The 12,783-nt window shown below is 39.6% G+C and overlaps 1 protein-coding gene across 1 annotated transcript in view; it reads left to right on the forward strand.

Annotated features, from left to right (window-relative positions):
* Window positions 1-12,783, forward strand: part of LOC110165607 (interleukin-1 receptor accessory protein-like 1) — a 347,431-nt gene that overhangs the window by 307,843 nt on the left and 26,805 nt on the right. Inside the window, exons 7-8 of the mRNA XM_055167012.1 lie at window positions 868-1,013; window positions 8,944-9,090. Of these exons, the coding sequence (XP_055022987.1) occupies window positions 868-1,013; window positions 8,944-9,090 (293 nt within the window). The remainder of the gene's footprint in view (window positions 1-867; window positions 1,014-8,943; window positions 9,091-12,783) is intronic.

Below are 12,783 nucleotides of genomic sequence, written 5' to 3' on the forward strand. Positions count from 1 at the left end.
TTACTCTTTACTTTTGTTTATTTAGTATTCGGCTCCGTGTGACCAACATGGAGCAAAGTGCCACTGGTTCAAATGTGCACTTCTGATTTTTATAAGATATATTTATTTATAATGTTTGATTTGTAAAGTTTGACATTTAAAGTATTGATATTGCCTAATAAATAGAGCATTTTCTTTATTAATTAAGCAACCAATTTAAAAAGTTTTAATTTGTCTTTAAAAATTTTATCTATTACCCAAACATATACATAACATAGCATAACACATTTGTATTTTATTACTTATCTATTAATTTTTTTTAACATAATTTTTTTGTACAATTTATTTATTTATTTTTTTGTACATAATTTTTTGTACGTATTTTATTTTTTGTAAATTTTTTGTACATTTGTATAATTGTCTTAATAATTGTCTTACTTGACACCTGTCTTCTGCTCTTTTTTTGCTACTTATTTAGAATTTATTATTACCATTTATATTTTTTACTTTTTGTTATTATAATATATGTGTCCAAATTGTGGATCAATAAAATTTGTCTAAGTCTAAACATCTTCAAGCCATTGTAAAAAAAAAAAAATAAAATAAAATATCTTGAATTTTATACCAATTAAATTTTTTTATTTAATGTAATATTATACCAAATATTGCCTAAAAATAAATGTATGCCTCTTTTTAAGTTATATCTATTTGACATTTAATCAAAAATAATGACACCAAGGTCTGTCTAATATTTTAATGTAAAAAGCAGTGGTATCAGTATTGGGTTGATATCGCGATATTCATGGTATTGGATCAAAACAAAAACACAGTATTGTATGTATTTCCTATTACGATTATTCATGCATTTTCTCCTTTTTTGTCTTGCAGGACCATCCGTAAACACTTGGGGGAGCAGGAGGTGTCCATCTCTCTGACCATCGAGGCTCTGGACGAGGGAGACTTTGGGAACTACTCGTGTTACGTGGAAAACATCAACGGGCGAAGACAAGCGAACATCCAGCTGGCAAAGAAACGTGAGTGTGACTGTTACTGCTGGATTCTCACAGTAAAGTGACAGGGTTTCAGGTTTTGCTAAATATTATTGGGTTTTTGTGTTCATTTTTGTACAAGTCTGGTGAACTGCTACATAAATTAGTGAGGATATTTCAGTGTGGTGATTAGGGCTTTGGGACAGAACTCTAGCTGCACTTCATATTTGACAATTTGTTCTACTCTATATTGAAAACAGGATGGCGTACGCTGAGGTGATAACGACAGAGCGGCGGAGTCTCGTCTGGTCTGTGGAGAGAGGTGTAATGACAAAACGAGCGCCCTGTTTCCATTTGCCGACAGTAATACATGGATCTAACAAATATACGCTGAGGAACAGGCGCTAAACAATAACACACATAAGCAAGAGCAGCATCGAAAATCAGATACGAATCAAAACTAAACCTAGATCCTCATTTGAGCAGGTATTGGTACTAAAAAAGTCCCATTCACAGGACAGAAATTAAGCTTTCCTGAATGTCTTGAGAATGATTTTGAGCTGTATCAGAACAAGTATAAGCGCACATAGACTAGTGTACGTCCATGGACCACTGTGGAACCTACCTGGACCAGTGAGGAGCCCACGTGGGAATAGAAAAGAAAGTACTATGATTTAATGTTGAAAAAAGTCACATTCTATTGTCCAAAGAGTGTTTTTAATTATCATTGTGATACTGGAATCTGTATTGAGATTTTAGTACCGTATTTTACTATACGACTGCACGCCCCGCAATCCAGAGCGCCCTATACACGAATGCACTCGGGTGTCCCAGCACGACTTCAGTAAACTACAAAGCCACACCACCTGCAGAACACGCAAACACACACGGAGCAGACAGCAACCGCCACACTCATCACTCCACGCCGACGAAGAACGGAACGGAGGAATGAACCGAAAAAGCGAGTGCAATGTGCCACTTCTAGACACGACTGAACAACTGAGTCACTGCGAACACGCCGACAATCCGTTGGTCCCAGACAGCACCTCCCTACACGCCACAACTGAGCAAAGCCCAGAGTCACCGTGAACGCCACAAACAAACAAAACCACTGGCCCATCCAACTGTTGTGTTTCCTTTAAAGTTTGGTGCGGTTTATTTGTGAAAAAAGTTTGGAAATAAACCATTTAATGACAGTGCGCCTTATAATCCAGAGCGCCTAATAGTGCGGAAAATACGGTAGTACGTTTTTTGTGTGAAATGGTCTGTAACTTGTCATATGCACTTTAAACATTAAAACTCAGGGAAGGCATAACATTTTTGCAAGATAAGAACTTGGGAAATTGTTTATTCTTGGTTAAATAATGCGCAGGATTGAATTGTATTGTGATCAAGTGGTTATAGTTGTAGTGCAGTGATACTTTTACTCATTTATTTTGCATTAGTTCAATTACTGATGTCTTTATTGCAAAAAAATACCTCAAAAATGTATACTTATTGTGAATAGGGTTCCGTCTCCACAGACCTGATCATATGTGTTTAATGCTATACTGTGAAACATTCTAGTCAAAGCAAAAGTATCTCCATGGCGACAAGGAGGTGGTGGTAATATTTTGTCCTTCCAATTTTATTAACTTTGAATTTTATATGAGATGTTGTATCGTTAAGTTACTTGAGTTGTAGTTTCCCCACTTCAGTCATTTATACTGCACTACTTTGTACTTCTACTTCACTACTATTTTATTGAAGTAATAGTGCTTTTATGGCTTCTCAACTGACCATTGTAGTAGTTTGTGTAGTGACCGTATTGTGGCACAGATAAATGTTTGCACTGTGCCCTGTAGCCTTGGTCTGTGCGCATATTTCAGGACCTTACAATCTCAAATATTTCATAATGACCTGTTTCATCCTCGAACCTAAAATACTACCATTAAATCCACTGGTCCTTGGCTTTGACGCGAGCAGATGAAGCACAGAGGCAAACCAGTGGCATTGTGGGAATTGTTGTTTTTTACGCCTGGAGGAAAAAGAGTAAAATGGGAGCGTTTTGGTAGATAGTGCAGAAAAGGCTCATTCATCCTTTAGGGCCCGAGGAAGTATTAGAGGAGAGATTCCAGACAAGCTGTTAGACCTCCCAAAAAACACATAAATCTGCTGTGATGGAGAGGATTCACCGGACTGAGTCACAAGACCACACGCAGCTTTACAGGACCAAGATGGAGGCAAGTGGACTATACAGCTTTACAGTACTAAGATGGAGGCAAGTGGACTATAGAGCTTTACAGTACCAAGATGGAGGCAAGTGAACTAATACTTTACGGGACCAAGATGGAGACAAGAGGAATAGCGCTTTACAGTTCCAAGATGGAGACACGTGAATTATAAAGTTTGACAGTACAAAAATGGAGACTTAGTGAACTATAGAGCTTTACAGGACCAAGATGGAGGCAAGTGGACTATAGAGCTTGACAGTACCAAGATGGAGACACGTAAATTATAAAGTTTGACAGTACTAAAATGGAGACTAGTGGACTATAGAGCTTGACAGTACCAAGATGGAGGCAAGTGGGCTAAAGCTTTAAGGCTCATTCATGCTCTGCTTGCGTATGTAAACGGTAAGAGTCATTGCATTTATACTTCCAAATGTTTGTAATGTCATGGCTGTGTTCTGTTAAACAACCACCACAGGGCGCTAAAAGAAAATAGAGCTACAAATAAACAAGCCCTGGAAGCGCTCGCGGCAGGTTTCAAAGCACATCTGTTGGAAAAGACTCAAGAAAAATGAAGTGAGGGAGGTATTTATTTGTTTCGCAGCTGGTCACTTTTTAAAAACTGTAGCCTCCACTGTCAAGCTGTGCTCACTACTGCCCCCCAGCGGTTAACTCATAAATTGCTGAAGATGCCACATGTTCTGAGGACAATATCACAGAAAAAAACAAATTACTGTAATTCGTTGCTTTTTGCTGTAACACAGTAATGTTCGGCATTACAGGGAAAAAACTATTCATATTTTACTCTGTACAAATGTGAGTAACGCATATTACAATGCTTTTTTAACCTGGATTGAAGTGGCAGGTTTTTCTTCATACAAATTCGCTAAAATCACCGCAATATCAACAGTGATGAAATGCCGGAAACTCGCCCGTGTAGACCGTCAGGTGACCGCGAGTGAAAGGCGTAGAACTCCACGCTCCACAGGGCGAAATACAGCTGATGCCCGATCGGCCCTGCACAGGTTCTCTCAGGGGCAGTCCTAGATTCCTGGTTTAGTTTTGGTTTAGACATGGTTTAGTCTTGGTTGAGTCCTGGTTTAGACCTGGTTTATTTCTGGTTCAGTTCTGGTTTAGCCCTAGTTCAGTCCTGGTTCAGATCTGGTTTAGTCCTAGTTTAGTCCTGGTTTAGACTTGGTTCAGACCTGGTTCAGTCCATATTATTGCTATCATAAAGCATTTTTAAGACCTGCTGCTTTTGAGCTGACAAAAGATTTATGATCTAAAAACTGGTAAAAATCACCACAAAATCCAACATTTTTTTAAGTTGTAGGTCCCTGTCAGCTAAACACGAGCAGTTTGTGATTACATTGCCTCTATGAGAAAAATCTTGTCTGAGCCCAGGGGTTGGGATTTTTTCCACTGAAGTTCTGGTGATTGTCACTACGTCAACTGGAGGCAGATACAATCAACAACATCTTCCAGTTATTTTAATAGATCCATGGATATACTCATGGATCTTCTATAATAAGAACTGGATAAGACCTGGCTCCAGATCAACTTGTGGTCACTCCAGGTACTGCATCTCCAGGGAGCTCCGGCCCAGAAAGAACTGTCCCATAGAGCGTAATGCATTTGTTGTGAAATCAAACTGCCCGTGCTCGGCAGACGGGGCATCGACAGCTTTCGTAAGTGTCCGATTTTGTAGGAATTCTTCTGTATTCTTACAATATGAACTTTAAAAATGTTTAAATCGTCAAAAGATCTATCCCTGATCTATTTCAATGTGGTATCAGACGTAGTCCTAGCGCCGTCTGCTGGGTTGTTTGTGCATTTTGTGCCTTCAGTCTTATTTTTTAGTGGTAAACTTTTAAGTCTGAGCCCTTACAGTTGAAGTCGAATACATTTCCATAGTAACTCTCCTCTTCTCCTCTTTTAAACTCGGACTCTTTGATGGGAGCCCAGTTCTTCCATAAGAAATCTTTAAACCTCTGAGATTAGCCCAGTTTAAGCACTATAATACCACCTAAAATATAGTACTTAGTGTTATCCAGCCGTATCTTTGCCGTAGTGAGCAGTGAGCCAGTCCTACTTTACAAAACACAGACAGATCTTTAATGTTTCTGTGGTTGGTTTGAAAGTGGTCAGCGCAGCGGGAGGCGAGTTTCTGCTGTTTTGAAGTGACAGTTTGAATGGAGGAGCTTCAGTCAGAATAAGACTTAAAAATATGTCCTGATTTCCTCTGCTCCACAACTCGTCTGTAAAAAGTTTGAATTTGACGAAGTCTCTGTGACCGGCTCCGTTCGTTTTTGCGATGATCAGCGCTTTGTGGTTAAACACGACACAGTTTCGGGCCTACATTTTGGTCATGTTTTATTCTTTTTCAGATTATTTTAAGTTGCACTGTGTAACATTTTTGGTGGAGAATATTACTCAGTTTTTGTTTCCGTGGAGATGTTATTGCTGTGCCTAGAATCTTCCACAGTTTAGCATTAATCTTGTGTATCTCCATGGAGACGAGTATCTGAGGAGATTTGAGGAGAGGCGACCACACACACTTTTAAACGTCATTTTGAAATTGTAATAAAGCAAATTATCACTATTTTCTACTTATTTATTTACCTTTTTTACAGTTTTTTTACTTTTCAGAACATTAAAGTGCTTTACGGAATAAGCCAAACTGATTAGAAAATGACAAATAGGCAGATCATATTGCTTAGTTCAAGTTTACAGTGGTAGCCTGATTCATTGGCCGGTTTCACTTTGTGGAAACCGTCTGACCTTGCAGTATTAGGATTTGTTCACGATAGGCTGGTACTTTTTTATTTATTAGCCTGGCTGGTTACCTGGACAAGACTTTCTTCACATGACGTTCCTTCATAATCTAAAGACCTAATATTTGAAAGTGCTTAATAACAGATATTTATGTCGTCTGCACTGAAACGGTGCAAAGGACTATGGTCTATGTAGTTCTGTACTTAAGTTTTGGTGCTGTTATACCTAAAATTTTCAATATATTGTGAGACTTTTGGCAATAAGGCATCACTTTATTTCTGTGACTGTTATTACATCCTTAGTATGGAGTAGTGTTTGTCACAGCTAGGCCTGAGTATCATTAAGAATTTGCCGATACGATACATACCTCGATACACAGGCCACGATACATACCTCGATACAAAGGTCACGGTATGATACATACCCCGATACACAGGTCATGATACATACCTCGATACATAGGCCATGATACATACCTCGATACATAGGCCATGATACATACCTCGATACATAGGCCATGATACGATACATATCTCGATACAGTGCACTTCAGTTCGATATGATACATTTCAAATCAATTCGATACGGTTCAATAAAAAATAAGGGCTAAATCATGTCTGTGATACTAAAAGTCTTTGTTAAACCACTTCTTGGGCAAAGTTCATTTGAAACAAACATTTTAATCATCAAAAAAAATGTCAAATGTGTCGCATAAACGAGTTTCCTTCCTCTAAACAAGCAACAAAACTGTAGCTATAACAAAATAATTTAGTAAAACATACCAAAAAATACTCTTGGCGATTTATCAATACAGCAGCCCTTGATATCGATACTGTATCATCACATTAAACGATACGATATGTCGATATTTCAGTATTTTTGCACACCCCTATTCCACAGTACGACATTAAATATATTTGTGTTGATGTGTTTTTATTTTTCAAAACTACCACAAAATTTCTATGAGCAGGTCCACTTCTCCACAGATCTGACCTGTAATTTCACCTGGTGATGTTTCCATGGAGATGGTGGATTTAAATGCCATACTATAGATCATTTCAGAAAACAAACAACAAAAAAAACATGAAATCAAACTGGTGGACCCTCTACCAGAAAAGTTACACAGTGCACCTTTAACCTCCAACACTACAGACCTTGAAAACTACTGCAAATAAAATAAAAACATTTCATATTTTCAGACAAAACATCTTTTCTAATATGTTTCAGAGCTGACATTGTTTCACGGTGTGCGCGTTTTGCCTTGAGCCCTTCACTCGCGTCCACTCCGTCTCCTTTGTTTTTGCTTCAGCGCGTCCAGCTAGCCTTCATTGACTGACTAATAGCACGTACGCTAAAACGCCTGGACTTTGCTATAGCCCTTTCACATCTTTATCTATCAAACCTTAACATTTAGCCTTCTGCTTGACACCTCCCATTAGAAAAGATGATGGTTCACGACGACGGGCTTCCGGGGCAGTTCCCGACCTCCGAGCTAAAACCGGGACAGACTCGGTGATAAACACAGTCCTCCCGTCGCCGGAGTCAGAGCGGATTTTTGTGGACAGGTGCAGAGCCTGGCTAACAAGCTAACCCCGCGCAACGCTAATAGTCGCCCTGATCCTTTTGGCCTCCTGCCCACACGCTTCCCCTGTTAAAAGATTTGGGCCAGAGTAACAAGCGGGTAACAAGCAAACAACAAACAACCGACAAGGAGGAAGAAGAAGAAAAGGTAGAGCTGTACTGGAGGAAATAAGATTAAACGAGCTAACGAGGGCTAAACGCTCAAGCACAGGGTTTTAATTTGACCTTTAAGTGTTTGTTTTATAACGTTAGTGCTTTTTTTGGACACTCAAACACACTAGTATCACATTATTCAATCTCCACCGTCCACTAGGGCAGGGTATCATTAAGGCAATACACCGATACAATGCATATATCGATATAGCGCACTTTCGATTCAATACGATATATTTCAAATACCTTCGATACGGTTGAATAAAAGTAAAAGTCTTTGTTAAACCACGTCTTGTGCAAAGTGAAAAGGGCTACTCAATTATGGAAAAAATCATTAGCGTGATTATTTTGGTCAATATTGACATTTTTCAAACTTATTTTTTAGTAACACGATGCATTTATTCAGCATTTCTCTCTAAAACAACATTTTGTTACTGATAATTTAGGCAAAACTTTCAAATTAAAAATAAACATAGGCTATAAATAGGGCTGGGTATGATTCAGAATTTGCTGATACGATACATACCTCAGTACAGTGAGCTTACGATTCAATACGATTTAATACAAAATATTTCAAATCAATTCGATACGGTTCAATAAAAAATAAAAGCTAATTCATGGCTGTGATACTAAAAGTCTTTGTTAAACCACTTATTGTGCAAAGTTCATATAAAACACAAAGATTTTAATCATCAAAATAGTGAAAATATCAAATGTGTCGCATAAACGAGTTTTCTTCCTCTAAACCAGGTGTGTCCAAACTATGGCCCGTGGGCCAAATGCGGACCTCAGACTAATTTTTTTTGGCCCTCAGGCTTCTCAATGCATTGGCCCAAATTGTCTTGCATCAATTAAAAATTAACTTTTTACTGCAAGTTTTTTGAAAATCGACCTTGATGAAGCTAATATTTAATATTTAGTTTGTGGTTTTAAGGATCTTAGACTGATACTAACGACTGATGGTTCATTCTGTCATGTTAAACATGCACATATTTCAATTATTCACTGTACTGAGCACCAACCTACGACCCTCGATCAGCCCTCTGCTTCTTCTGTGTTTACATATGTGGTCCTTGATGAAAAAAGTTTGGACACACCTGCTCTAAACAAACAACAAAACTGTAGCACTGTAATAAAATAATTTAGTAAAATACACCAAAAATATTCTTGGTGATATATCGATACAGATTTTGATATCACTCCATCTCTACTCCTCACTAAATCTATTTTCTCTCTTCTTCTTCTTGTGTCTTCAGCGGAGTTGATGTACACCGTGGAGCTGGCTGGAGGACTGGGGGCCATCCTGCTCCTGTTGATCTTCTTGGTGACGCTGTACAAATGTTACAGAATCGAGATCATGCTTTTCTACAGGACGCACTTCGGCAGCGAGGACCTGGACGGAGGTGAGACGCAACTCGAATCTAGATTTAATATTTTTATCCCCGTTTCTCAATGGGCTGCGCAATTTAGTGAAAAAAAAAAAATCGAATTGTAGTATTTTTATGTGTATTTCAGCAACATTTCCGTGACTTAAACTGTGATGCCGGACTGAACCAGGACTGAACCAGGACTAAACCAGGACTGAACCAGGACTAAACCAGGACTAAACCAGGACTAAACCAGGACTAAACCAGGAACGAACCAGGACTAAACCAGGACTAAACCAGGAACGACCAGGACTAAACCAGGACTGAACCAGGACTGAACCAGGACTAAACAGACTAACCAGGACTGAACAGGACTAAACCAGGACTAAACCAGGACTAAACAGGACTGAACCAGGACTAAACCAGGACTGAACCAGGACTGAACCAGGACTAAACCAGGACTAAACCAGGACTAAACCAGGAACGAACCAGGGCTAAACCAGATCTGAACTATCACTGAATCAGTACTGAACCAGGACTAAATCAGGACTGAGACTAGGAGTGAGACCGGAACCGAGATCAGGACTGAGGCTGTGATTGAGTCCAGGATCATACCGAGACCAGACCCAGGTCCGAGACTAGGACTGAGACCGGGACAAGCCAGGAACAGACTGTCCTGTTTTAGTCCTGGTTCAGTCCTGTTTTAGTCTTGTTTTTGTCCTGGTTCAGTCCTGTTTCCTGTTTTAGTCCTGGTTCAGTCCTGTTTCAGTCCTGTTTTAGTCCTGGTTCAGTCCTGTTTTAGTCCTGGTTCAGTCCTGTTTTAGTCCTGTTTTAGTCCTGTTTTAGTCCTGGTTCAGTCCTGGTTCAGTCCTGTTTTAGTCCTGGTTCAGTCCTGTTTTAGTCCTGGTTCAGTCCTGGTTCAGTCCTGGTTCAGTCCTGGTTCAGTCCTGTTTTAATCCTGGTTTTAGTCCTGTTTCAGTCCTGTTCAGTTAGTCCTGGTTCAGTCCTGGTTCAGTCCTGGTTTAGTCCTTTTAGTCCTGTTTTAGTCCTGGTTCAGTCCTGGTTTCAGTCCTGGTTTTTAGTCCTGGTTCAGTCCTGGTTCAGTCCTGGTTTTTGTCCTGGTTCAGTCCTGTTTCAGTCCTGTTTTAGTCCTGGTTCAGTCCTGGTTTAGTCCTGGTTTCAGTCTCGTTCAGTCTTTTCGGTTTTTAGTCCTGTTTTAGTCCTGTTTTCGTTTCCTGTTTTAGTCCTGGTTTAGTCCGACATCGCAGTTTAAGTCACGGAAAAGCAAACGAACGAATGATACACGGATTGTGTTCAATAGGAATTTAAAAAAATTATATATATATTTTCCAACTCCTTATTCTAGAAATTAGCAGTTTAATTACGATTTAATTACAATTTAGCGTTTATAGAAATATTTGCACATGTGTTAAAAGCTGTACAAGAATATGAAATTATAATTATAAATACACAACAATATTCAGTTAAATTAAGTTATTTTACTTTTTTAACATACATAATTTGAGCGTTCTTTTAAATTAATTTAAGTTGGCACAGAGTTTTATACTTTCCTCTGATTATATTTGCGATTTTTAATTTTTTGAGCGTGGCGGATTTCTGGTAAAGACTTGGAAGAAACGAAAGCACTCTGGCATTTTTTATTTGAAGTTTACGAAGAAATAAGTGACAGATTTGGGTAAAGTATTGACTTTAAAGGCTCATTTTTTATCATATTTATAGACTTGCGGTTTTCTTGGCGAGACTCTGGTGAAAAATGAGGCGGGTCTGTGTTCTTGGACAAGAGAAGTATTGTGATTGTGATTAGATTTGTGATTTATGTACAAAAAGGAGAATTCGCGTCCAGTTGCATTAAAATTTGAGAGAAGACTGAAAACCAAGAACCCCATGTATTTCAGAAAAGGTTTGTGGAAGTCTAAACTACAGGGTTAGCAGCTTTTTCCCATAAAAATAAAAATCAATAATGGACACACTTGTTGAGTTTTTGAAATATTATAGGATTTGAATCTGTGTGTCATTCGTTCATTTGTTTTTCAATATAAAACCAAAAATAAGAAAACGAAAAAACAACTATTTTCTTCATTATTTGTCTCCAAAACCAAAATGAAAAAATGGATAATGATTTGTTTTTTTTCAGTTTGCAATTTGGTGTTTAAATGAAAAATGGAAAAAAAAAAAAAAAAGGAGAACAACAGTTTCCCGTTTCTGTGACTTAAACCAGGACTGAACCAGGACTGAACCAAGACTGAACCAGGACTAAACCAGGACTGAACCAGGACTGAACTGGGACTGAGTGTCGGGACGGACCTGGAGGTGGGCTCACGTAGACTGTCGGGTGATCAAGACTGAGACTGGGACCAGACCGGGACTGGGAGTGGGACCAGACTGGGACTGAGACCAGGACCGAGACTGGGACTGAGACCAGGATTGAGACCAGGACCAGACCAGAACCAGACCAGAACTGAGACCGGGACTGAGATCAGGACCAGACCGGGACCAGACCAGGATTGAGACCAGAACTGAGACCAGGACCAGACCGGGACTGAGACTGGGACCGAGACCAGGACCAGACTGACCAAGACTGGGACCAGACAGGGACTGAGACCGGGACCAAACCAGGACTGAGACCGGGACCAGACCAAGACTGAGATCAGGAGTAGACCAGGACTGAGACCAGGACCACACCAGGACTGAGAACAGGACCAGATCAGGATTGAGACCAGGACTGAGACCGGGACCAGACCAGGACCAGACCGGGACTGAGACCGGACTGAGACCAGGGACTGAGACCGGACCAGACCAGGATTGAGACCAGAACTGAGACCGGACTGAGATCAGGACCAGACCGGGACCAGACCAGGATGAGACCAGAACTGAGACCAGGACCAGACCGGGACTGAGACTGGGACCGAGACCAGGACCAGACCGGGACCAAGACTGGGACCAGACGGGACTGAGACCAGGACCAAACCAGGACTGAGACCAGGACCAGACCAGGACTGAGACCGGGACTGAGACCGAGACTGAAACCAGGACCAGACTGGGACCAAACCAGGACTGAGATCGGGACCAGACCGGGATTGAATCCAGGATTGAGAACAGGACCAGACCAGGTCTATGACCGGGACCTGGTTAAGTTCTGGTTCAGTTCTGGTTTAGACCTGGTTAAAACCTGGTTTAGTCCTGGTTCAGTCCGGCATCACAGTTTAAGTCACGGAAACAGGAAACGGCCGTTATCCGTTTTTACATTATTCATTAATTCATTTGTTATCCCTTTTTTCATTTTGGTTTTGGAGACAAATAATAAAGAAAATAGTTATTTTTTCATTTTCTTACTTTTTGGTTTTATTTTGAAATACGAATGAACGAACGATACAAGGATTAATTTGCATGTGTTTTTCCATTTACTTTTTATTTTAATTTCAAGTTTGTTTATTTTTTTAAAGCAAATGTAAATGTTACTGTGAGGAGCAATTTATTTTTACTATTTTTATCTTGGGTTTATTACTTGAATCACTAATATTTAAAAGGAAGACAAAACTATAGATTCCGAAACTCTTATGTACCTCCATTATGCAAATAAAAACCCTAAAATAGTATAAAGTATTTGATAATCCAACTGTCTTTTTATGCTAATGTGAGGTTTACTGTTCAGACATTATGCTAAAAAGCAGCATCCAAAAGCAGCACAAACACTTTCCGACAAATCTT

This window comes from Boleophthalmus pectinirostris, unplaced genomic scaffold, assembly GCF_026225935.1.
Source record: "Boleophthalmus pectinirostris isolate CB_2022bp ecotype Guang Dong unplaced genomic scaffold, ASM2622593v1 HiC_scaffold_11, whole genome shotgun sequence".
Classification (NCBI taxonomy): Eukaryota; Metazoa; Chordata; class Actinopteri; order Gobiiformes; family Gobiidae; genus Boleophthalmus; species Boleophthalmus pectinirostris.